Source organism: Lissotriton helveticus, chromosome 6, assembly GCF_964261635.1.
Source record: "Lissotriton helveticus chromosome 6, aLisHel1.1, whole genome shotgun sequence".
Taxonomy (NCBI): domain Eukaryota; kingdom Metazoa; phylum Chordata; class Amphibia; order Caudata; family Salamandridae; genus Lissotriton; species Lissotriton helveticus.
Window position 1 is genome coordinate 616,757,913 of NC_136067.1, and position 27,758 is coordinate 616,785,670.

At 45.3% G+C, this 27,758-nt stretch overlaps 1 protein-coding gene across 8 annotated transcripts in view; it reads left to right on the forward strand.

The window, feature by feature from the left end:
* The window catches only part of MYO6 (myosin VI), a 909,629-nt gene that overhangs the window by 553,376 nt on the left and 328,495 nt on the right, over positions 1-27,758 (forward strand). For all 8 annotated transcript variants that reach the window (XM_078648084.1, XM_078648085.1, XM_078648086.1 and 5 more), the window contains exons 15-16: positions 3,391-3,463; positions 11,426-11,553. In XM_078648084.1, the coding sequence (XP_078504210.1) occupies positions 3,391-3,463; positions 11,426-11,553 (201 nt within the window). The remainder of the gene's footprint in view (positions 1-3,390; positions 3,464-11,425; positions 11,554-27,758) is intronic.

Genomic DNA, 27,758 nt, shown 5'->3' on the forward strand with positions numbered 1-27,758 from the left:
GTCACACGAGGTCCTCTTGTTGAGATTGGAGGAGGCTGGAATCACAGGTACGGCCCTGGGATGGTTTAAAGACTTCTTTGCCAACAGATCCTTTAAAGTGTCCACCCCCCCTTACATCTCAAAAGGGCACAACATTGGACAGGGGGTGCCTCAGGGGTCATCACTTAGCCCCACCCTGTTCAATGTTTACGTCCGACCACTAGCAGAAGTGGTTAAACACAGTGGTCTGACGTTAGTATCTTACGCAGTTGATACCCAGTTGGTGGTGGCTCTCAATGGTAACAACGGTCTGGAGGCCCATCATTTCAAGCAGACCCTTACTGACATCACCAACTGGATGACGGCGAACTTCCTCCAGCTCAATGCGGGGAAAACGGAGATACTGCTCTTGGGGAAAAACACCGCAGCCTGGGGCGGTAATTGGTGGCCTGATACTCTAGGCCAACCGCCTAAGCCCAAGGAATGTGTAAAAAATCTGGGAGTCTGGGTCGACTCAGCACTGAAATTCACTCACCATACCAAAAAAGTCACAGCCACCTGCTTCGGCATCCTGCGCAATTTAAGACCTACGCTGAAGTTCTTCAACTGTCACACCCGCCAGGTAATTGTCCAAGCTACCATCCTTTCTAGGCTGGACTATGCCAGCTCCCTCCTATTGGGCGCTAACCAGGCGGAAACTGCCAGACTTCAGAGAGTGCAGAACGCAGCCGCCAGAGCGTTGGTAGGTCTCCCCCGCCACTCCTCAGCGGCTGGAGCTCTGAAAAAACTGCACTGGCTCCCGGTGGGAAAAAGGATTCAGTTTAAGGCACTCTGTCTTGCCTTCAAAATCCTTAAAACCGCCTCCCCCCCGATGTTGTGCCCCCTCCTGACGGAGTATATTCCTGGGAGGCCACTGCGTTCAGTAGGACAACATCTGGTGGTCATTCCCCGTACCAATCTTGCCAGAATGGGCGGTCGATCCTTCAGCCTGCTTGCTGCCAAGCTCTGGAACAGCCTCCCGGAAACTATCCGTGGTATGCAGGCCCTTCTGGCTTTCAGGAAAGCCATCAAAACCCACCTCTTTCAGTAACCGCACCTCTTCTCCTTTGGCACTCTCTTTTTTCTGTTTTTAGTTTTGCTCGCAGCGCCGGGACGCCCCTTTGCTGGGGCAGCCGAGCGCTATATAAATCCCAATAACATTAACATTAACAAGTAAATAAAGCCAGCAAATGAACAGTCAGAACATTTGATTTACAAATCACAAAGCCAAAGGTAAGCAATGGGCGGAATGCATACCTAGGTCAACTTTCTAAATGTCCCCAAGATGTCGTTAGGAAACCGTAGGCTACAACCTAAAAAAGGAGGCACAGTGAAATTAAATATTTGCCTATGATTGCTCAAGTTCGTCAAGTGTGGAAGCCAGGGCTGATCCCAGGTTGTTTGGTTTCACATTCAAAGGTTAATGCTTTGTCTAAATTCGAGGCACATCATGTTAGATCGTGAGTGGCAGGGAGATGCCACATAAAAACTCGGCTTGTTTTAAGCTAGAGCACCTCATACTGAGCAGGAGCTACACTTCTGGCCCGTGCCTTCAGTGCCTGACCCACCTCTAGTGCACTCTTTAATGTTTGTATATCAGCAGAGAAGCCATAAATCTCTGTCAAGAGCCTATGCATCCAGAGATTATTTTCTGCTTATACCATTACTTGTGTCCTCTTTATATTGCCCTTCGATAGCCTAAACCGTATCTGTGTCATTTTATTTCTTAATGTAAAATAACTAAGTGAAGTATAGTAAGGCTTTACCGTAAACAGTTACTGATATTTTAACTTATATTGGTGGACTCTTTATTTTGTTACTAGAACCGTAAACAGTTGTGCTAGTTTGTGAGCAGCACAAGGTGACTTTATTGTGAGTCTCCATACTGTACTGGACTCTTTCTGCAAGTAGCACTCCAAGTCAGAAGCTTGAGAAAGCCCACAAGCGTGTCCATACACTGATACATGGTGAAGCAAAGGCACTGTGGTTTTGCAAAATAGATACACAACAACAAAGTGCAAGGAAAGGCTAAAGCTCCTCACACCAACATCTCATATGCACCACATGTCAGAAGAGCTCGGGCAGGTGATCGCTTGTTCCGCGTTTTGGCTGCTTCTCTCTGGGATGCTCTCCCGAACACTATCAGGAACCTACAAGATCATAAGGTTTTTAGGAAGGCAGTTAAGACCTGACTCTTCCCTTGATTGTTTTCTCTGTTTCCGTCTCGCCCTACAGTCATTACCTGTGGATCTAGCATTGGGACGCCCCATCGCTAGGGCAGCCATGCACTCTACAAATCTGATAACATAACATAGGCATAGATGGGCTTATTATGAGTTTGGCAGTGCGAGAGCGGGACCGCCCCGCACACCCAAACCCATAGGCACACTGCCCGCCAGGTTCCGACTTTTTTAGTCAGTGGCGGGCAGTTCTTTGGCCATCCCATGGGGGTGTCTATAAAAAAGTCACTGCACGCCAAAGCAAGTTCCTGCAGGGCATGAATTCTCAGGTCCATGCTCTGCAGGAACTGGGGGTGCTTGCAGACCGGGCGCACACCATGTGTACCCCTGCAAGCATCCCCTGGCACAGAGGCAACACCTGTGTTTTCTCTCCGCCACAGTTTTAATGGTGGGCTCACCGCCACGAAAACGGTGGTGGAGAGGAAACTCGTAATATGCTTGGCTGGACGCAGAAGATGTGCCAAGCATATTGCGGCCTCAAGACCGCTGCAACACCGCCAGGGATCGCGGATCTCTGGTGGCAGCAGCGGGCCATGGCGGTCTGACCGCCCTACTTGTTATAGGGCGATCGGACCACTGGTGCGGTGGTAGTCGCACCGCCACCATGAGTTTGGCAGTCCATGGGACCGCCAAACTCATAATACGGTCCAATCTTTATGCAGTCTGCATTAATATGATTTGCATGTTTTTCAGAGGTCGTGCTAACTATTGTTTTTTTTTTAGGATATATATCATACAGTACCTTCTACACTGTATAGTGAGTTGGTATGGAGCTCTTCAAGTAATTCATTATAACCTGGAGTGTTCCTGTTATATCTGTCAACCAGGATAATTGTATGTGAAAAGTCAAACTAGTGGGATTATGAAGAATATTAAATATATATTTTTTAAGAAGCAGGGCTTAATATAAAATTCTGTCTTTGAGCTCTATATTTTCTGTTTGTTTTTTTAGAAACATTTTACAAAGATAATCATATATAGTAGATGCTATTTTAGTGTAATGGTGTCCGATCACGCTTTGATTATGTTTCTATTAAAAAGCTCAGCTTCATGTGTTTTGTGCATTGTAGACTAAAGTATTGGTTAAAAGGTCACTCATCTAAGCATGTATGTATTATTTCTATTGAATTAGGAACAAGAACTCTATCAAAAAGAAGGCCTTGGAGTTAATGAAGTACACTATGTCGATAATCAGGATTGCATAGGTAATGTATAACTCCAAATGTAAGGACTTGTTCTTTTATATAGCATCTTATTCAAGACTTCTTCCATGTCTACCTGCTATAAAATAACAGTTGCTACTGTTATTCCGATTAATATTTTAATGATATTTAATTTACTAATCTCAGAAGGATAGACAACTAAGGCAACCTTGCCCTGATTCAGGCTTTTCATCTCCATTTCAGTACAATGTTTGCAGTATTTAACGCGCTGAAATATTTTTGTGGGTATATATTATGCTCCTGAAGTATAATAATGCTATATCACTTGATGAACATATCCTGCAATTGCTAAACTATCATATTTAATAAGTTACACCTTCTTGGTGAAAATGAGCTCCACAACTAAGCTTTACTTTAATCAATTCATATGATTTGAATTATAGTCAAAATTACCTTTGCCTTAAAAGTTTATTTCACAATTCATAAAAAGCATTTCCAATTTGTCAGACTGAGTACGAGGTGGTGTCTGAGGGGCGGCTAGGCCTTGACTGTGGAGTTTGGGGTCGTTGGTCTTTGATGCCCAGTGTTCATCCTAGAATGACTTTTTCAAACTGGTCAAATACAACCCTCTTCTGCACTTACCTATCAATGGTAGGGATGGCAGGCAGACTCAGGGAGTTAGGGTGGAGTTGTTCAAGGTCAGAACTGAACACTCATTCAACAACTCACTAAAGGAATGCCCAGTGCTTATCTTTATAAACAAACATTACTTTATTACACTCCATTGCAGTGCTACAGACTACTCAAACAGCTGCAATTAGTGCATGTGTGCTTTTTAATACATGTAGAGCCTCTCTCTGCTTTCTTCCTACCTCCCTCTTGATTTAAGATCTCACCCCTAAACCTAACCCCGTCCTACCACAGGTTCTAGGTGCACCCCTCATATGGAGTATAAGGTAGCAGTGTGATTAAAGCTGAGATGCAGTCTCTGTTACTCCAAAATTGATGCGTTCGGTTCTCAGTCACAGTTCTGAGGCTTACCAGTCAACGGTGAAAAAATCCAGTTAAATCGGCTCCACCGCCCAGCTCCCATTCTGTGGGAGAGGATGCATGCCAACCACCAGTTCTCTGTGCCTGCTTGGCCCATCTCAATAGTGCGCCCAGCAGAAGTGGAGAAAGCAGTTATAGTCTGACATGGTACCAGAAGGACAAAAGGCAAGTGCCTCTGAAATTGGGGGTCTTAGTGACATGCCCATGCCAGATCTAGCAGGTCCTTCCTGGGGCCATGATTGGGCCAGACACACGAGGCAGATCCAGTCACTTCTGGCTGGGCATGACTTCGGGCATGACTTCGGGAGATGCAGACCTTAACACACTGGGTACAATGGGCAGATGCTGCCCCAACAATGGCTAGGTATTCCGGGCAGTAATGGTCACACACACCACACAAGCTGATCTCAACACTGGGCAGCTGTGGTCATGCTAAACTACAAAAAAAAATCATACATGGGACTTAGAAAACAAGATGGTAAGCGGCATATCAGTGCCATTGTCCTAACAGAGGAGACGTTGTAATAAATATCTCTGCATCCAATTGTCTTGTAGTTCCTAAAAAAACCTACATAGAATCTACATGTTTAGACAGGATATACTGTAGGATTGGGTTCAGACTGATTCTAGACACCCCTACCGAATATGTTAGCCTGTATACTAGCTAGCTCACAGTGCCACTAGAAGCACTTCTTACCAAGGAGAGAATAGTTCTTGGCAACTATCAAACATGACAACCCTGTCCCATCAGGGATCGTGGAAACAGTGTACTTTTTGCCCAGTCACTCATGCTCACTTTGTCTCAGCGAGATACACAGAATAAACGGGGGGACATTTTCTAATAAGTATTTATACACCCAGCGTCATTCTCGTGTAAAATAGGTGTGCTGAAACAACCATTTGACAGTAACAGATATAAATGATAATAAGCGCTAACAGAGTAAAAAGGTGGTTGATTTCTACCATTGTGCTAAAACAGTGAATACAGGGAAGTATATAAAATACATGACAGTAGTAAATGCGTACTCCTAAGATGTGTCCCTAACTAGATGTACCTAGCATGTATGTGGGTGTAAAGCCAAGAATACATCTGGGATAAAGTTAACCCCATTACCTGAAGTGAGAGACTGTGGGACCCCGTCTAGGTCTCGAGATGGACATCCCGCAAGGGATTTCAGACCACTGCGAACTGGAGTGTCTGCGTGCTGGAGCCTCAGTGTCTCAGGTCAGTGTGTCAGTATGGAAGTCCTTTTCTCCTCTGACTACCTTAACAAGAGATGGTGTATATATACCCAAGTGTTTACCCCCTGGGGATATACCTCAATGTGTCATGTGTGACTGGGATGGCGGAAGGACAGGAGATGGTAGGCCTGTTGTCCTGCTATGATTCCAAGAATCCTCATGCATATTGAATGAGGCTCAGATCTGCGAAACATTTCACATTCCCTCAATTTCTTTAAATGACTTTCACGGGCAAAGCTTGCTCTTTTCCTCATTCACCAAGCATCTGCAATGCATTAGGTCTCTCATTAACGCGAGTTTGACCTATTGGCATTGCACATGACAATGCCTTTTATATATGTTTAGGTTTTTCTATCATAAATAAAAGGCATTGTCATTTACAATGCCAGTGGCTTAAACTCTCGCAAATGCTAGACCTATTGCACTCCAAATACTTGAAGGCATCGCTGAGTTGCCTCCTTCTGTCTCCCATGGCCCCTGAAGAGCTCCCCGTTTGCTCCGAGTTAAATAAACAAGCCTGTGGTCACAACTGCGCACAAGAAACCCACCTGCCCTCCAGCAGTAAGAGAAGCTCATTAAAGAAATTCGTGCTTATAGACTAATGAGGACGTACCGTGTAACAACCGAAGTAAAAGGGCCAGTCCTCGTGGAAGGTTACAAATTAAGACAAGCCGGTACTAAGGAGGGACTATCAAGACTAATAACAAATCAGAAGCCAGCATTTAAGAAGGACAATGACACAAGCCAATGACAAATATGAGCGGAGAGTGGGCGGGGCTGTTAAGAACTCAAATGACACAGGATTGCATAACGTTGAACAAGTTCTTTATTCATGTAACCAACACGGGCTCCGTCGGCGGAGCTCAAGGAATGTCTTTACAGGCATCACCAGCTGTCAACTGTCAACACCAACTGACAGCTGGTGAGGTCACAGTACAGTACGGTGTCCACGCAGGGACATGCCACAGCAGTGACCTATGGTGTCCTCGCAGGGACGCAAACAATTAGACATAACACATCTTCCCCGGAAGGAACAGGGAGAGATACTGATGAAGAGGAGACAGTGAAAGAGAGAGAAAGAGTTTGAAGGAGAGGAGAGGTGAAAAGGTTGAGAATGCATGATAAAGTACAAAGGAATATAATGAGGAAAAACTAATCACAATTGTAATCAGAGAGTCTCACAGGGGGTCAAATTCTTCTTCCAGACCTACTAGTTTAGACAGTGAAAGCTCTACACGCTTCTGGAATGGGAGGCAGCTGTCTGCTTACGCTACTCGTGTTGCTACCCTGTGGGGATGCTTGTTCCCAGTTAGCAGGCTGTGGAGAGGCTGTGATGGGTTACGGGCATCATGCATGACAGTCTCACGATCAGACTCGTAGTCAGATGAATCTGATAGAAATCTGTTGTGGTTGCTCACTACCGGTTGTCTCCTGTGAGCTTCTGGCTGAGTTCTCTACTGTGTGTTTACACAAAGAGAGGGCTGAGAAATGCCATACTCTGCCGTCACTCAAAAAGGCAGAATTGTAATATAACTCACGTACAGACAGGGGTGTGGAGAACCTGTCCTGCCCCTTGCCTATGTGTCTGCTTTTCTTAACCCTTATAGTGTCCCCAACATTGAGTTCTACAGGTTTGCACCCGTGCTTTTGGTCAAACCGATTTTTGTATTTGAATTGCGTCTGCTCTACTTTTGTCCTTACTTGGTAGGCTGACCAGTGCACCCTTTTTGCAGCTTTGTTCCAACCCACATTGTCCTTTGTGAGGGGTGTCCTGCCTCGCATAAGAGCGAAGGGGCTATGACCTGTGGTGTCACTGGGAGTAATCCAGTAGGCCCACACTGTTTTGAGTATTTCTTGTCTCCAGCACAACTTGTTGCTGTTGGCTAACTGGATGATACCTTGTAAGACCCTAATGAACCGTTCCACTGCACCGTTTCCAGCTAGGTGGTACACGGAAGTAGTTTTGTGTTAAATCTGGTTTCTTTCTGGGTATGCTCTGAATGCGTCTGACATGAACTGTGGTCCATTGTCACTGACAATTTACTTAGAAAGTCCTTCTCTTATGAACATCCCATTCTCGTCGCCAACTTGTTAAGAACTAATTGACACTGGCTTGCATAACGTTGAACGAGTTCTTTATTCATGTAACCAACACTGGCTCCGTCGGCGGAGCGCAAGGAATGTCTTCACAGGCATCACCAGCTGTCAACTGTCAACACCAACTGACTGCTGGTGAGGTTACAGTATAGTACGGTGTCCACAGAGGGACATGCCACAGCAGTGACCTACGGTGTCCTTGCAGGGACACAACCATTAGACATTAGGGGCTTCAAGTACATACTCCAATACAGCATGGCTCTCAGAGCAGCGCATGCGCTGTCCAAGCTCGACCTACAAACTGTCTGGCATCCGTAGGGTACTAAGAAGCTTTAAGTCATTTGGCCTCAACATGCCACCATTCAGTAAGGGCGCCCTTAAATGCTCCTTTCCAGGAATACCCTCCGAATTTGGAATACCCTTCCCTAAAATCTCTCCCACGTTCCTAATCTTGATATCTGATTCTAAACTCATATTGTTTACATAACTTGACTTAATCTGCACATGTATTCGTTTGAGACTGTACTAATTCTGTACAAATATCGTGGTGACTTGTTTTAATATACAGCCTTTCACATTGTCTGTACTGTGTTGTGCCATTCTTTGTCCCAGGAGCTGTTATTGGACAACGTTCAGTCACATTATTGGGCCTTGTAGCGCTGTTACAAACTGCACACGATAAGTAAAGTTGTATTTTTCGCAGTACGAAATGGTTATGATTAAGGCTTGGGCAGATGCCGCGATTTCATGTCCAGGGCTCTTGGGATGAGATGTTGTGGCTACTGTCAACTGAAAATTAAACCGGTTGCGCACATTGTGGCAGAATGAGAATTCTTAGCCATCAGGAGATGGAAGCTTATGTCACCACGCTCAATGAACTCTTTTCACAAGTGTTTAAAAACGTTGCTTTTATCCTATGCTCTTAATGCTTCATTTCTCTCTCACTTTGTTTATGCTTAAAACCTCGTAGGATTTCTTTTTAGGTCTGACCTTAACTTACTTTTATTTATATTCAGAACTGCGCAATACGATTCCTGCTTCTGGCAACCCGGATGTCGCTAAGGCGCATGTTATTCTTCACTGTCACTGCGGGACTGTGACTGCAAAGTACATTATTAGCCTGTGGCAGCAGGAGCTGGAGGAGCGGCAGCACCCTTTGCTCCCTGCACACTCAGATCGTTGCTCGTCTCCAGCAGCACAGCAGTCCGCTCACCTTTGTACCGCAATCCCCTTCTGGCGCCGGGCCCCTGATGCTGCTGAGTTTGGGCCTCTCTCCCATCCTGTGTTCCGGCTCCTCGCCCCCTCTGTTAAATGTCTTTGGCCCCTAGTGCCCACACCGTTATCCGCTCCCCCTCCACATTTTACATTGCCCATATAATGATTACGCCGGACACATTGTTTATGGGAAAATAACTGCTGCAGGTTTATTTTCATACAACAAAAGTATGCCGTTTTGTGGGTTATCTTACGGGCGATCCAGCCCCTCACTGCCCCGCCCGCCTAATGAGCCAGCCAGCACGGTGAGTCGACGCCCGGACAGTGCAGCACCTTTGTAGATCCCCTTCTGGATCACGTGATCATGTCTTATACTCCCGCCCCTTTCAGGGCGGTGCGTGGTACGGCACACCCCTGGTTGGTCAGGCCCCCCAACCGCCCGAAGGACTAACGGGGCGCCGTCGCGGTTTTTCCGGAACCTCCCTGCGGCTCCAGGTCTTTGGCTCTGGCACCCTTACTGTGCCAGGCAGAGGTACCCTTACTGTACTAGTCTGCCGCAGACGTACCCTTACTGTACCCGTCTGCCTCCAGATCGCCCTGTAACTCAGCCTGCAACACAAAAGAAAACATTAGAACATCCAAATTGCACACCGCCTGCCCAGCTGCTGGGTACGAGGATAGGGTGGGTGCAGCGAGGCAGGCAGGCAGCAGGACGACCGGAAAAGAGGTCGACCTGGAGGCAGCAGAGGCCTAAGTACCAGTCCCGCCCCCAGGCGTCCCATCCCTGGACGCACGTCACTGGTGCACCCGCCCACAGGGAGGGGCTGGTGAGGCCGCCGAGAGCCTCCCCTTCCTGGGGGACCAGGGGGACCAGGGGGGGGGGGGCTCCGACTAGTCGGCACTAGAGGGCTGCCCTGCTGCTGTCCCCCTGCGGGGGACGCTGGCAGCTGCAAATCACGGGGAGGTTCCGTAAACCGTGAGAGCCCCCTGGCTTCAGTAAGCAGACAGCCCAAGTCCACATTGACTACTACATTAAACTAGCATAGATTATCATATGGCTGGGCAAACTAGAAGTAAGCTTTATATTTCATGGAATTGTTTCTCTGATAGCTGTATTCAACGGCAAATGCAGCACTAAAGAGTAAAGAGGGACTCACGCATGGGGCTGGGTTATTCTTGGCTTGCAGGACTAGCCTGTAAGAGGGTGATGGAGATAGGATATTGCCTAGGCAGAGCGTTGTGTGAAACATTTTTAAATCAGCCATATCACCTTTGCAGTCATCCCGCCTTTTAGCAATTACTTCTGTTCTTTTCCTTGGGCTCTAATTCAACAACCAAATGCATTCTGGGAATAGTTGTCTCGGCTCACTTCAACAGAACACATTGAACTTAAGTCCCAGATGGCAATATTTTCTGAAAATAAAATTTGGCTCTAGAATGATAGTGTCCCTGGTAGTCGGAAGTCCTGGGTCGCCTGCAGCGCTAGACCATGCTCTGCTTCACTCCTGTAGCTGGCCGTCTAACCATTGGTATCCACATCACCACCGTGCTCGGATTCCTCTGGCAGCTCATCTAGAAAAAGGTTCCTGTGTGCACCAAACATACCTTATTCATATGAACTTTATTACTAAAACTGCTAGAGACCATATTCATTATTAACAATTTAGCATCTTTATTTAGGAGAAATGTACAACGCATCTAAGCATCTCTAAGTACCTATATGCCTATTACCAATGCTTAGTTTATTATCTGTTGTTTTTATCATTATGAATGCTTTTGTGCACAACACTTGCATAGACGTGCAATTTTGGCCCGCACCTTAATGACACTTTAAAAATAAAATGCAGAGGTACTGCCTAAGCAGACTAAAAATAACTATTTCCCATGGTCATCCAGCTCTATCCGTTCTACGTAAAGAAATTATTTTCCAGCATCAGGCCAATGAATTCCGTGCTGGGCAAGGGCATACATTCAGAAATGTGTAGACCCACTGGCAGCAGTGGCCACCTCGTCTGTTTTCTGCAAGATCTTACATGTTCTGCTCCATTTAAATTATGCGCCACATGTGCAAATTGTTTATCTTCTTGTCTCATAAGTACCAATGCTGTATTATCAATCTGTGTGTTCGATACAACTTGTAAAGCGCTCTGATACTCCTGGGTCCAGCCAGCGCTATATAAAACCTTTTAAATAAATAAATAAATGCCCCTTCCTTGCTTGCTGTACCAGAAGTAAACATCGCAGCCCCATCCTTATTTATTAAAAAGCTGAAAGTATTGAAGTAGCAGGGGGAAACGCCTTATATCTTCATAGGCGAATCTGTAACTCTTTCATTATCCTTCTTTTTTTCAAAATGTATTACAGAAAGACTGCAAATAAACATTTGTGTTTCTGTGACAGATTTGATTGAAGCAAAGTTAGTGGGCGTATTGGATATTCTGGATGAGGAAAACCGCCTGCCCCAGCCCAGTGACCAGCACTTTACCTCTGTCGTGCATCAGAAGCACAAGGATCATTTTCGATTAACGGTAGGCTTACTCAGAGTGAAAGATTTGTCTTTATATTTTTCTACATTGTTTGAATGGTTGAATAATATGTTTAGTGTGTTTTCCATTAGTGCTATACATTTGTCAACAAAATAGGCAATTGTCCTCCAGAAAAGACAGAGATGTTACGATGCTGGTTTCCAAAAATGACATGTTTTACTGTTTAGTAACTGAGAGATGATTTGTAAGTTCACTGATAAAGAGAAGGGGAATTACGTTTTTGGGAAGTAAAGAAACAGAATCATTGACAACCAAGGTGGGTCTACGGGACTTGTGGTATGGTCAGAAGTCTGGCAGTAGAGGACATGAACAGTTCCTGTGTAAAGTAAGAGCCTTGCAGCACGTGCAGAGGCTTTTGGAAATTATTCTTTACACCACAGGCAATTAGTGAAGATAACTAGGTGGTTGGATACAGATGTTTGACAGGGTAAGCTGACCAAAAGACATGCAGATACTGCAGGCGTGTGATCAGGGAAAGTGAGATTTGCAGTAATCCAGGCAACAACCGATGACTCATTGGATTCTTGCAAATGGTAGGATAGGGAAAGAAAGGAAATAATCTTCAGTATTATTCTTTTCTGGGCTGGACGTGGCCCTAAGGGTTTGGTAAGACAAGCATCTTTAGAACAAGGGAAGAAGTCCCCACATGTCACTCGATGAAAAATATTAGGTTAAACTTTCTTCTATAATAATCGCTTGTTCATCAAATGTTCAATACAATCTTCATTAATTAATTTTAGAATCTCATCAGTTTGTTTAGTGTTATTCCATGACACTATTTCAATATTTATACATCAATTCTCTGTTTTTCCATGACCCAATGCTTTTCGGGACAAGCCCTTCATCAGGGGTGACTTCATAGGATATAATAAGTCAAATAAGTCTGAAATTCAACCGTGCAAGCAATTAATATGTAATCAAATGAATTGCAAAGGAAAGGTCGTAAGTAGAAAAATAAGGCATATTAATGTGTCGATGGGCAGTGTCAATAACGATCATCCCAATAGTTCTCAGATTGGTGACTAAATTTAACATTGTCAAACGCAATAGAGCGAATAAAACTGAAAATTGTGAAATAGCAGTGAAAGTGATCGTGATGAAACACCAAGAAATGAGTGAATGAAGTAGATGTCCATTATTAGAACTTGGCTGTGACAAGTGACGGATTCCAACTGTGTCTTACAGAATAAAGTTTGTGCCACCAAAGGTTAGTGACGTGAATCAGTAAACGTGATATGCGAGTACTTATGTATAAAACGCGGTATATAAGGTGTGTGAATGGTTAATTTGTTACCTGTTCCATCCATCATTTGTGTGTCTTGTGCTTTCTCGCAATAAGTGCGCAGGGTATTCCCAGACGGGGGTTCTGGGCTTACTGTGCCATTGGATTCCAGCTAGCCTGGCTGATGAGGGGTGATACCCGGTAACTGGTCTCAGGATGCTTGTTTCTGGTCCAGGAAGGAAATCATTTGGTGGACTGGACAGTTCCCATGGGGAGCAGGGTCAAGATTGATTTGCATATGGCTTGGTCCAAGCTGGAATGGCATGGGGCGCAAAGAAATGATGGATTGATGCCCAGATCTCTATACTGGGGGTAAGCTCTGCTTGACATTATTCAGCATTCCATCCATCAATTGTTCCTTTTGCATTGGTCCCCCTGAGTGGGACGGGTATGTCCAGACGTGGATCCCTTGCTCTCCATGCCACTGCAGTCAAGCTAGCCCTGCTGATTAGGGGTGAAACTCCGAAAATGATACCTGAATGGTTGTTTCCATTCCAGGGAGGACCTGGCTTGGCAGTTCGGCCTGTACTATTCCTATGGAGAGCAGGGTCAAGACTGATTTGCATATGGTTGGGTCCAAGCTATCAAATCAAATCAGGTACATTTGTATAGCGCAATATATCACTAAAAAGACTCATGGTGCTTGCAGACGGCTCTGATTAGACATTGACTTAATTGTCAAATAACCATGTTTTCAGCAGTTTGCAGAAATGGTTATGGTCGGGGCTGATGCGTAAGTGAACAGGGATTTTATTCCATTATGCTGGACCAAGGAAGGAGAAAGATCGACCATCTTTCCTGGCTGTGCGGATTCTTAAATGAGTGAGCAATGATGCATTGTCTGATCTGAGGGTCCGGCTTGGCTGCTACCACTGTAGTTTTCTGGCCAGTATTTTGGTCCCCTTCCATACATGTTCTTATGGATCAGACATAAGATCTTAAAAAAAAATTGCTTCTTTACTGGAAGCCAGTGTAATGATCTTAGGCAGGGAACAGAAGAAGTCCTAGGTGGAAGGTCAAGAAGCAGCCTGGCTGCCGTGTTATGCACAATTTGAAGCCTTTTCAACAGGTTTTCATTTATAGAAAACAGTAGGGCATTTCCATAGTCCATTCTATTGATTATTAGCCCCTGGGCTAATGGTTTCCTGGCCTAACTGGGAATCCATTTGAAAACCTTCCGAAGGCTACGCATCACTTCAAAGCAAGTGCCAGTAATATGATTCATCTGACTTTTCATAGACAATTGATTGTCCATGTAGATGCCCAGATTCCGTACTGTTAGTTTGGGTGTAGGACAGGGGCCGAGATTGGAGGGCCACCAAACGTGGGACCAATGCTCCTGGGCCTTACCAAACAGCAAGATCTCGGACTTACCTAAGTTCAATTGGAGATGGTTGGAATTCATCCATCTGTCAATGTGAGACATGCAATGCTTGAAGCGCTGCTTTGTTTCGGCAGGTTCCGGGCCAATGGTGACCAGAATCTGCGTGTCATCCGCAAAGGATATGACATCAAAACCGTAGAATCTGATCACCTTGGCCAAAGGTGTTATATATAGATTAAAGAGGGTCGGGCTCAAAATAGAGCCCTGAGGTACCCCCATCGCAACTGGTCTCTCCCCTGAAACATTTTTGCCCATTTGGACTGCAGTTATTCGGTCAGCCAAGTAGCTCTTGAGCCACTTTAGGGCATTTCCCCTGACACCAATCTCACACAGCCGGTGTTCTAGAATGCTGTGGGAGATGGTGTCGAAGGCAGCAGACAGGTCAAGCAGGACGAGAAAGGCTGACTGATGTTTATCCAACGCCAGCCTGACATTATCCATAACTTTGACCAAAGCTGTCTCAGTGCTGTGTGCCGCCCTGAAGCCAGACTGTGAAGGATCAAGTAGTTCATGACTCTCGAGGTGGGCAACTAATTGTTGGTTTATAAGGGATTGCAGCATTTTACCAAAATAGGGAAGTAAGGATATAGGGCGATAATTAAGAGGTAGTTTTGTTTCGGCTGTGGGCTTTTTTAATATGGGTCTGACCCTCGCAGCCTTCCACATTGTAGTAAATGATGCTTCTGCAAGAGACTTGTTAAATAGGCTAGTAAGATTGTCTAGAATCACCGGTGCGATAGTGGGGAAACATTTTGGGGATACTGGATCTGTTGGTGAACCTGATTTTATCTTTAACATAACAGTTGTGAACGATTTCATGTCACACTTTACAAATTCATTTAGGATACAATGGGGCTTGGGAGACCAGCTGTGCACATCGTCAGAATAAGTATTGTTATGCTGTGGTGGAAAGGATTGGTGAATGGTGGAAATTTTGTCTTCAAAGAATTTGGAGAGGGTGTCCGTCCAGTCCTGAGAATTTGGGACCGATGGCTGGTTGGAAGGGGTGGTGAATTCTTTAAAGATTTGATGTAATTCTTTACAAGAATTTTCAGCCTGATTTATCCGGGTGAGAAAGAATTGCTATTTTGCCAATTTAATGTCATTGATATAGTTGTGGTGGATATTTTTATATTTTTTGCGGTCGACATTCTTTTTGCTTTTTTGACATTTCCGTTCCGCCGTGCGACACAGGAACCTTGGTGGCCTTTAACTGGTCAGGGAACCTTGGGGCGGTTCTAGGCTTATGCCAGAGGGCCACAGAGTTAAATGTTGGTGGGTGCAGTGGAGAATAGTGGCTTGTGTATTTTTAGTGCTACGAGGTCACAGCCTGTGACAGACAGCACAGTGAATATGCAAGTCACTATTTTAAACTTGCATTACAGACAGTATGAGAAAGACTGCTACAAAAGTGCAGAAGGTTTTAAGTCAAAATGGTGCTTCCAAAATATAGATGTTGTCCCTTCAACAGGGTTGGTAAGTGCTATACAAATACAATTGCAATGCAAAACACACACATCACAGCTCAGTTGTTAGCTCTTTCCACTAACTCTCAGAAAGAATACACCCTTGCCATCAGATACCTTCCAGTGATTACATCAATTAAAGCCAGTTCCGGGAGCCAAGCCTCCTTCACATTTGTGGATCACCCTTTACAATTGCAGACATGCTCGTTTTGCAAATTTGCATTTCTTGCATGCAGCTGTCTTCCAGGATCTGGTTTCACAGCACAGAAGGAGACTAATTGAATGACACTTCAGAGGAAGCATTTAATGTAAACGATTGCAATAATCACAGAAGCATAAAATATGACAAACATGCATTTAAAGAAGCTTATCATACAAAAAATATATACAATGCGGGGCAATTGGTTTTCTTTGGTATTTGCACAATATACACAAAAGAGCTTGAGACATTTTACAATCTCTCACGAAATGTATGTTCTAGCTTTCTGTAAAAACACAAGCATTTAATGTAATATCTCTCAATTGCATGGTGAAGAAATGGGGAATTGGCTGTCCCGGGCTGCTAACAGAAGGAGAAGGACTCCGGAGAGGATATAGAGGGAAAAGGAGTAATCGACAGGCCAAGGACAGTGGGGAAAAGGGAGAAGGAAGAGAATTTATTTTAAATAGTAGCCTTGATTAATTTCACAGTAAATGGGTGTAAGAAATTGGGTTGTTTGTTGACTGGAGTGTGAGCCCTCATCAAGCAGCAACCACCGTCCTTGCAGGCTGACACACAAGCCAACCTTAAATTAGCCTGTGCTCAACCCTCTGGTTGGTTGGCACAGAGCAGGTGGGCTTAACGTAGAGGCTATATGTAAAGTATTTGTGCAATACTTCAAACAGTGATAAAGTGAAGGCACTACAAAACAAGCATTGGCATAGCCAATAGGTCTTGCCTCTTATAAGTGTTTAGCCATGCAGCACATTATCAGCCGGTGCCAGCGCAGGGTGAGCTATGGTACCCTACCACAGGCCGTCATTCGATGTTCCTGGATAGTAATATACAGCGCTGGGTTCACTATCTTGCACTACCACATGCCGTTACTAGAGGTACCTGGAGAGCTGGGCTTCAGCTCTTGGAGTTGCACAGCTCCAGACTGATGAAGACAACTGAGCTCTGATTGTAGAGGCAAAAGTAATGTGTATTTGTAGAGCACATTATTACCCCCGAGGATATCATGATGGGCACTCACCATCAGCTTGAAAGCAACATAGTCATGACAGATGAATGGAGCTTAAATTCACCACAAAGAGTATCTAGGCTGCAGGATGGCCACACAGAAGAACAAACCTATACTTACTACTCCACGAACATGGATTAGTAAGTATCACTGAATCAAATAAAAAAAAGCAGCTCTACTCAAATTGGTATTTAATTACTGTTCGTATGATGAAAAAGTTAAATCGTCATTTTGTGCAATTACAAAAATACAACAAAGAAAATTACAGGAAATGTAAAGTTGTTCACAAGTTGCAATATTACTGATAAAAACAAAATCAACAACAAAGATAAACACACGAAATGTCAAGTTGTTTAGAAGTTGCCGTATTGCTAATCCAATGAGTGCACATTCAAAGTGGCATGTTACTCGACCTCACGGGTGCTGCGGTGAGCCAGGGAAATGCTTGTTCAAATAAAAAAAAAAGTTCATGAGCAGAAAGTAAAATAGAAAAAAAGCAGGAGCCTGCAGGTCCTGTGTTGATACCCCAGGGAGTGAAAGACTTGCAAAAAGTAGGGAACAAGAAGACAAATTACCCACTGGCAAGCAAGACATTTTAAAGACAACCGGTTAGACAAATGAAAAGCGATGAGAGCAAGTCAAGCACACAAAGTACATATAACAGATAGTCCTGATAGCGCAAGCGCTTTCTTTAATATATAAAACAAGACAAAACCATTTAAAAAATTCAATCAGTCGAAATAGACATATGCAATTTTAAAATGTTGATGAAAATAGCACTAACTGTGGATATCTGGTTGTGCCGGACTGGGACAAAGCCTCAAGTTCAGGCCTCCTACCATGGAGTGCGAGTCAGCCATAGCGACACAGTTAGGTCCGCTGAAAAGAGTACCTTAAATCCTGGTTAATGGAGCATTGTGGGTATCCACATCGAAGATGCATCATGCAGCAGAAGGGATGCGTAAGTTCCAAGATGCGCTGAGGCTGCGATGCGAGGGCCTGCATTGCCCTTAAAGATCCCTTTGACAGGGCTGGCGATGGGAAGTCAGGTGTTGAGGCTGCGGTGTGCTGACTGGGCCATGTGTCGGTTTCAAGGAGATGTGTGCTGTTTTGCGGAGTCTGGCGTCTTCATCGATGCTGCCATTGACAAGGGATGTAAGGGCCTGCACTGAGGATGTGTCACGCAGTATCTGTTCTGATGGGGCTGCGAAGGTGATGTGGGTCTCTGCAATGGGTACAGTCCATACAGCAGCTGTGATGTGTCGGTTCTGCTCAGGATTGCGCTATGCAGCAGAGGAGATGCATTAGTTCAGCTGGATTCACAGTGGCTGGCAGAATAGCTTAAGCCCACTTCCAACGATCCAAGACTGGGGTGGCATCACATGGCAGGGTAGACTCACAGATGGTAGAGGCGGGGTGCAGGTGCAAAATTGTTGGAAGCCTGTTGCGTCTCTGAGCCTTCAGATCAAGATGCCAGCCAACTCGCCCTTGGAGTCACGCTGGGTCCTGTGTTCAAGAGATGCAGGCCCAGTTCCTCTCACCCAGACAAGAGGGCAGCAGGTAGGCGTGGAAGTGTAGCAGTCCAGCAGAGCAACAGTCCTTCCTGGCAGAGAGTCCACAGGTCCAGAAGTGTACTGAAGAGTTGGTGTCTGAGCTCTAGTTTTTATATGTAGTAGTACTTTTGTAGTGGGGAGAAGCTTCTATAGGTATGCCTATAAACTGCACCGGTGGCCTACCTTCCTGCTCCTGGCTTGAGACTAACTACTGGGGTATGCAGACCTTTGTGTGAAGATAGGATACAGCCTATTCAAGTATAAGAGGGGCTGGGCCCAGCTTCTCTCTCCCATCCGGTCAGTGATGGCGATCCAGTTGCACCTAAGCTCCCCATTGTGTGTGGCTGTCTTGGAGGCTCAACTGTCAATTGCACCCAATCATGTGACCAGAGACAGGCTGGAAGCACTAAATGGCTAAGGCAGGAAAATGCCAACTTTCTAAAAGTTGAATGTCCAAAATTGTAATCTTAAATCCAACTTCACCATAAATTAGGATTTTTCATTATAATTCCAAAGACAACAAACATGAACAGGTTATCTGCTCCCATTTGGAAATTATATCTCATTAAATGCAATAAGGTAACTCCAATACTATCTTATGGGAGAGGTAGGCCTTGCAGTAGTGAAAAATTACCTAGAAGCACATCCTACATTTTAAATATGTTGTACACTGCCTTCTGGGCTGCACAAGGCCTACCCTCATGGTGACTTATGGGTATTTAAAAGAAAGGTTTGGGCCTGGCAAAAGGATATTTCGCCAGGTCAAAATTGCAGTTTATAACTGCACACACAGGCTGCAGTGGTGGCTTGAGACATGTTTAAAGTGCAGCTTCAGTGTGTGTCACAATCAGTGCTGCAGGACCACTAGTAGCATTTATTTTACAGGTGCTGGGCATAAGTACTTACTTTACTACTTGCTAAGTAAATTAAATATGCCAATAGGATATAATCCAGTTCTACCCTTTTTGAAGGAGAGCAGTGATAAAGTGTGCAGAGTCCGAAGGCAAACAAAAGAATTCAGAAACAAAATAGGAGAAGCAAACTGTTTGGGGGTGACCCTGCAGAAAGGGCCAAGTCCAACAGTGGGTGAAACAGAGGAATGACTAGATTACCAGTGGCCTCTCAGAGAGATTTCAATAGTTGGTTTTGGGAAGAGTACAATTTTATTACCTCAGTTTTGCTCATGAAAGCATCTGCCATACTCCATAGTACCAAGGGGCAGGAGGAGACTCCTGGTCCCAGAAGAAAGCCTCTATGGACAATTCTGTCAATACTTTTGGTAAGTCAAAGACCTAGTCTAGCACTTCCAGGAGGCAATTTGACAATTTTCAGCATAGGAAAACTTCTCATCTAACTTGGAAAAGTAAATGGCTGAATGGTAATACCATGTAATTGAAAGGCTTTTGGAGATCACAATGCTGAAAATGTTGGAAAAAAAGGCTTAACTTGTGTCCGACGACACTAAATGAAGAATGGACTAGTTGCTTAAGGACGATGGTGGCACATGTTTTGAATAAATTCTTGGTCCATGTTGATTGAACAGTTTTTCTACAGTTTGGAGTCTTCTAAAACCAGGATGGTTACAGCTTGCGTGGCCAGATAGGCAGGAATCTCACTAAAAGGAGACCAAAAATCTGAAGCAGGTCTTGGAGAGGAATACATCAAGGCGTGTGAGAACTTCTAAGTGATATCAAAAAGTCAAATGCAAGAAGTTTAGGAAAAGCACATGATGCAGACTGGAGAGTTATGACAGTGAATGTAGCTCTAAAAATAATAGTAAACTCAACTTCAACTTAGTCAAAGGAAGGTTCAATTAGCATTGTCCCCAAAAAATACTTCTTTGTGCTAATCATGCAACTTTCTCAAGGCGAGCCAGTTCACCCAGAGATCCTCCTTACACCGACATCTCCATGATGAAACACAATGCTTCTAGCAGTTTGTCCTGGTATGACTAAATGACTTGTTCTTCGGATCCGTTTATTTTATTCCCCTCATTGTTGCTGCCCCACCTAGAAATTATTCTATATGACATGATAAGCATGCCAGCTCCTGCTGGGTCATCTGGAAGTATATTTCTTATCTTTACTTTACATGAATACAGGAGTCCAACATCTTAGTGAACCTTTAAACTGACAACAAGTTTTTAAGAACAAGGTATGCATCAAATGGAAAAGGGCACAGAAGAACAAGCAATTTGCAATTCAATAGGACTCGCATTTATGAGAGTTTGAGCTATTGGCATTGTAAATGATAATGCCTTTTATTTATGTGTTGTTTTTAAAACAGATAAATAAAAGGCATTGTCATTTACAATGTCACTAGCTCTAACTCTCACAAATGCAAGACCTATTGCATTGCAAATGCATGCTATAAAAATTTTGAAAAAGCTCTAGGAGAGAGCGGGTCCTGTCTGCAACAGCAGACCGGACAACGCAATTTGTCAAAATATTGTTCGGAGGCTGTAATTAAATCCTAACGAGCGACAACACAGGTAACTGGGGGTGTCGCCATTGGAGGTTACAAACTGAGACAAGGCGGTACTAAGGAGGGACTACTAAGCCTTTTTGACCACTGATCAGCCGCAGTTTACAGTGGACAAGGACACAAGCCAATGAAAAATGTGGGTGGAGAGTGGGCAGAGCTTCAAGTCCCTACCTCAATACACCATGCCTCGCAGAGCAAGGCATGCGCTGCCCAGGCTCGACCTAAAAAGAAGTAAAAATATTGGGTTCTCTAACGGACTCTATATCAACTTGACAGGCTCCCTCTAGAAATCAAAGTGTCTTAAGAAAAAGTTTGAGACTGTGCCGAAAGACCACAGGCTGTTACAAAGCCTCAATGGAAAAAGTTATTAAGAAGAGACTATCTGTGTGAGGGCGTCTCCAAAATGCCTGCCGACAGAATTTCTAAACTTTCCATAATAAACCATAGCTGCAATGAAAGCCTGCATCAAACGTAACAAGCATTCAGTAGGTGCTTAATGAGAAATATAAGAGCATCGGAGAAGAGCCTGAGGGAGAAAAGTGGAATCTGCTCTGTGGAAATGTTGCAAAATGTCTTAATGCTCAAACATTGTTTTACCTCGTAGGTTCTATCAGAAGAGACATTAAACACCCTTTGGCTCCGTACAGCTACCCAGGGCCTTCTGAGGCCAGATTGGAGAATACCACAAAGTCACTGTCCATATCAGTGTGCTTGTTATAAGAGGTCCTGTCCACTCTGGTATCACTCTGAAGGGAGTGGTCATCTTTGCGTCCATAGCTAGTTTAATATTTATCCTGGCTTAATGATGAATGTACAAGGTTTGTCTGCATATTTCAGCTTATCAAAAAGGTCTTGAAAAGAGGTTGGCACAAGGTCCAGCATTCCGTAGTGTTTTGGTGGGGAGGTGTTTGAGGCTGTCAAAGAGAGTATTTTCTTTTTGAACCAACACTTGTATATCCATGTAACTGAAACTTGATTACATAGCAGCCATGCTATTTTTCCAGTATAACTAGGCCTGTATCCCATCATACCTGCAGTATTCCACTAAATCTGACCAAAGGTAAAGCTAGATGAAACAGTTCTATGAGAAATCAAAAATAGTGCATCTGGGTGCTCTTTGCAGACAGCGGAATCCCCAGATGGATGCCAGTTCTTAAAGTGTTGTGTAAGGCCCATGTTGGAGGACATTCCTGAGGGCTCTCAATCTGACAGTCAGATCATCGACAGAAATCCGATTAGCCTATCCTAGAGAACGGACATATTTTTCAGTCAAAGAGATCTTCCATAACTTGCAAATGTGCAAATATCTCACTGCTTCTTAATTTGTTATCATCCAAGGGTCCCAAGACTGGCTAGATTGCTTGAATTTTTATTTGCTTTATCCCCAGAATCTTAGGTTTTCAAGTGAATGTCACAGGTCTGGGGTCTGGAGGGGGTTGTATTCAAGTTTAGGCTATTGGTCTCCGTAGAAGACAAATGTAAGTCTTCACAGCATTGACTCCATTGTGCATGGGAAACCTCCGGTTTGCAAAGGGGCTGCAGGCTTGGGAACGAAGGTCTTCTGTGTGCGACCACTACTTTGAGAGGTAAGTTAGGTGTTGGTTAGGCACTGTCGGTTTGGGCACACAAGGCCATGGGGCGTCGGGTGCAGGGGTGCCTTTTGGGGTCGGATCTTCTTACCAGCTCTTGGACGCGGTTGGGGGGCGCCTTCTTGATTTAGACTGCAGGCGTCGGCTGGAGGCTTGGGGCAGGTCAGAGGTCACCGGATCTCGGGTCAGGATCACCAGGCTGACCTCCTCGTGGTGTTTGCCCTCTCGAGCTCGGGCCGTGGACGGCGGGTGCAGAGTGGTACAGATTTGTGGTTTCCGGTCAAGGCCAGGGCTTGCAGATGAACAAATCAGGTGTTCACAGGAGACAACGTCTTCATGGTTGAAGGCAGGTAGGTCCTCCGGGTTTTTCGAGGTTGCTGGCTGCAGGACACTCTGGGATTTTGCAGGAGCAGGTTTGAGGTGGAGACAGGCCGTGAGGGCTGGGGTCAAGTCAGTGGGCGTCATCCTCTTGTTATCAGCTGCACGGCTGTTTGGTCCTTCTTTTTCTTCTTCTTGTAGTTTCTTCTTGTCTGCGGCAGCAAGGTTCAGGGGTGCCCCATAATACTAGATTTAGGGGAGGTACAGGTAGGTAACAGGTAGGGACCAATGGGTCCCTTCCTTGGGGTGGGTACACCCCCTATTATGCCAGCATTCAGTGGGAAGGGGGCATGAGCCTGTCCCTGGTTGGCTGAGTCCCCCATCTTCAAGCTGGTGTGGACTGAGAGTTGTGGTTCACCTCACCTCACCTCCCCCACCTGAGGGGTGGAATTGGCAGAGGTGGGGACACCTCTCTTCCTCACTTGTTTTTCCCGCCGAAAGTGGGGTTCAGAACCAGTGGGGACCAATTGCTGAGAGCAGCAAGTGGCCCCGGGAAGCTCACAAAGGCAGCAAGCCTTTGAAGCTTCCGCTTCGTGAACCCTGCCCATCCTCAGGGTCCAGAAACATGTCTGGTGGTGGCAACTGAAAGCAGCCACTTAGCCTGGACACTAGTGGTAGGTTAGTTTTCAGGGGGCATCTCTAAGATGCCCTCTGTGTGCATTGTTCATTAAAAACCACACTGGCATCAGTGTGGGTTTAATGTGCAGAGAAGTTTGATACCAAACTTCTCAGTTTTCAGTGTAGCCATTATGGTGCTGTGGTGTTCTTAATGACAAACTCCCAGCAACATATACTCTTAATGGGAGCACTGCACTTACAAAGTCTAAGAATGTACTTAGACACTGTAGGGTACAGGGCTCATGCACCTGTACCCTCACCACTGGTATAGTGCACCCAGCTAGAGGGATGACTGACCTATGCCAGGGCAGTGGGTTGTAGGCATGGCACGTGTGCCATGTCGACTCTTCACTTTGTTCTGCACCAAAACACGCAGCCTGCAAAGGCAGTGTGTGAGTGTAATGGTACAGGATCTCTAAGGGTGGCACAATAACTGATGCAGCCCTTAAAGGACTTCTCTGGTCACAGTGCCCTGGGCACCTGTGGTACCATTTACTAAGGGCTAACCTGTGGCCAGAGATGCCAATTGGGGCTAGGCTTCAATGCAGTTTTAGGGAAAGAACATAGGCCCTGGGTACCTGATTAGCAGGAGCCCCTGTCGCACACTCAGTCAAAGCACATCAGCAATTCAGCAAAAAGTGGGGGCATCCAATGCAATAGAGGACACATTCTCACCGCTTGTTCACCTTGTCTACCAGATCGTATAATCGCCTCTAAGTGGCCAATGCATGTTTGCGTGCCGTTTTATCCTCCAGGTCCCTCAACTCCTTTTGTTTGAGGAGTATTTTATGTCTCACTTCGGGGTCAATTTTCCCATTACATAGTGGCACTTTCTCTAAGGCCTCAATGTCTCGCTCCAGTTTCTCACCCGTGGCTCTCCTCTCCTTCCTCTGTCCACCCATCTCTGCTTGTACATAGTCTCTTCCCACTGCTTTGTGCGCTTCCCAGAGAGTACTGTCCGATGTCACTGACCCTCGTTTTCGCTAAACTACAATTGCGTTCACTCTCTGAACTTTTCTTGAGCGTCTTTGTCTTTAAAATACCAAGAGGCCAGGCACAGTGCCATGGAATAGTCTCTAGTGAGACCCTGAATGTGGACCTCTACTGGTGAGTGGTCAGAAACACACCTTGCTTTAAGTTGTGCCCCGTGGAAGTGTCCCACATGTACGGATTGTGTAAAAAGGTGGTCTAGCCATGGCATGCAACCATAACATGCGTATACTGTCTCCTGGTTGGATTATGAAGTCTCCAGAGGTCCGAGAGGCCCATCATTTATGCGAACGACTTTAGGGGGGAGGGCTTCCCACCGTGGGCTATCCCTACAGTTCTATCAATGTCAGGGGACATCACTGCGTTCATATCCTCTCCCATGACGACTAGACCTGGTGTCATATCTAATAGTATTCTGCTGAGTTTAGGAAAGGTTTCGCATGGAGCTTTGGCAGGATGTAAGCGGAACACATGTTCAGATCCCACCCCTCCCACTTCCCAGCTACCGCCACGAACCGTCCTAGCGGGTCCTGCAACATGCAGTGTATCAGAATAGGTGCTATATTTTTTGTGAGAAACGCCACCCCCCGGGAGCCTGATGTGAAACCACGTGTGCACGAAGTGTGTACCCAAACCTATTGAGTGCAAGGTAATGATTGCCTCGTAGGTGTGTCTCCTGTAGGAATACAAGGTCAGGGGAGTGTTTACAGAGGGACTGTAGGACCATAGTCCGCTTTTTTTTATCCCCCAGCCTGTTGACATTCCACGTCATGATTCACAGTGTATCCGTATGTTGAGGGGCCAGGTCAATAGTTGAAAAGTTGATGTCCTGTCCCCTTTCCCGCTTGCCAACCCTACCCCCTTGCACCATAGGAATTGCCTTACAAAATGAACTTGATGTGTTATCTCAAAAGTGGATCGCATAGAACATTGAATAACCATAACTGTAAAACTTAATGAAACAGTCCCAATCCTGTTATCCCCCCACCCTGCTACCCTGCATTGGAGGTTTAAAACTACTCACATCCCCAATGTGCAGAGCACCTGTCGCCCAACAGAAACCGTTAGTCTAGAGCTCAGGTTGGTTAGCGCTGCTGCCTATAGGTCGAAGACAACCCTCCCGCTCACCTTCCTTTACCCGCTTCTGATTTTGACTGTTTGCACGGCAGTATTGAAGATGCCTCTTCTGCCCCATTGCCGAGCGCGGAGGGCTGCCGAGCCCGAGCTGTGCCTCACAGCATTGATTTGTGATCAGTGGCGTTACGTTTCAGGCTTAGGCCCTTCAGGTCTGTCCCCCCACTCTTTGCACGCCCAATGTTTTTTTTTTTAAACATCCGGTCTCTGGAGTTCAGTCCTTGGAGGAGTGCTCCTCCCTGGGCTCTCATTGTGTTGCTCCTGCTGCGTTGAGTCCTTTGGGTCCCTGCGTCTACGGCTATTTACCTCCAGCGGCAGTTCGTTGGTTGATGTCCCTTCCTCCAGCCAGCTCCATATATCGTCAGGTCACTTGAAGTACCTAGACTTGCCATTGTTTATCAACCTAAGCTTGGGTGGAAAGAGCATCATGTATTTAATGTTCTTGGACCACAGAGCTCCTTTTACCTCCTGGAATGTGCGTCGTTAGCGTTGGACCATGAGGGTGAAGTCCAGGAAGAAACCAATAGTTGTGTTCTCAAATGGCAAGTCCCCCTTGATTCGAGCGACCTGTAGAATCGCGTTGTGGTTTTAGTAGTTGAGGATCCGAGCAATAATAGTCCTTGGGGGAGCCCCGGCTTTGGTGGTGGTATCGGTCCCCTGTACGCCATTTCCACCGAGAATTATGTTGACAATCTTTTGGGCTGCATTATGAGGTCCTTTAGGAACAGGTTTACGCTGGGGCCCTCTGCCCCCTCCGGGACTCCCACCACCCTGATGTTATTTCTGCAGGCCCACCCTTCTTGATCTTCCAACTTTGCCGCCATTATCTTGTGATGGTGTGCAAGCTGTTGTATCTGCTCCACCATTTCTTGTGCGTGGATTGTAGCTCCTTTATGCTATTTTCCGCTACAGTGACTTCTCGGAGGTCCTAAAATTTTCCAAATATCTTTGGACCTGTTTGATGAATTCTCATGATACTTCCCTAAAACAAGTAGGTTCTTCATGCCAAGTTTCATGCAGATCAGTCAAGCAGGGCACTAGATGTAGTGGGATGGGAGGGTCCCAAAAATGCCATTTCCAATTTTAAATCCAATAGGACTCGATGCTCCTTGATATAAAAACAAAATGAACAGAATTATATCAAACTCGTCATGTTAATAGAATGTTATGCAAGGAAGTGCTTTTAATTGCTTTGATGTAAATGCGTCCTTTAGTTTTGAGAGATTATTAATGATTTTTTTTTTTTTTTTGTTCCTCATCTCCACCATGGTACTAATCTGTCAAGATTTCGGACAGGGTACTCTGGCTCATAGTATGTCTGACAGGCTGCCTCAGCCAAAGGCTGGAAGGGGCTATACTCGATATACGATTCCATCAACACCCCTCAGTGATGTCATTTCAACTATTCCACCTCAAGACCCCAAAGTGTTTGTATTAGACAGATATTTACCAATAGCCAGTTACCACCATTGCTATTGCCACCAGATCGCTGTATAATGAGCGAGGATGTTTTAGCAGAAGACGTGTATCATGGCTTTGTAATCATTGGAACTGGGGGGGAAAAAAAAAAAACCCAGCTCAAACTTATAGGACTAAACAAGTATCTGCCAAAATGCCCTTTTATTTGATGTTCCAGTCCTGGACATATCCATCTTTGATGTTTGTAACACTGAAGAGCACCAGTCGTAGAAAGTCGGGGGAGAAGCATCTTTCCATCGCTTACATATTTCTCGTCGGGCCAACAACATGGAGTAGAAAATTAGGTTGTTGTTTGGGCTGCGCTTCTGCTCCACTACTCCAAATATTACTAACCGAAGATCTATCACCACAGAGGAGCCTATTAGTTTATCACCTATTAATTGCCAATATGATGTTAACTGTGGACATTCATAGAACATGTGTGTGTCAGAAGCCTCCACTAGGCCACACCGGGCGCACGCGACCGGCTCCGCTCTTGAAAATTTAGACAACCTTTGAGGGGAGTAGTATGCCCTGTGAAGAGTATAAAGATGATTTCTACGAAGCCAAGCCGGTTTCACTATATCCCAGAGAACATTACAGGAGGTTAACCATAATTCATGTAGAT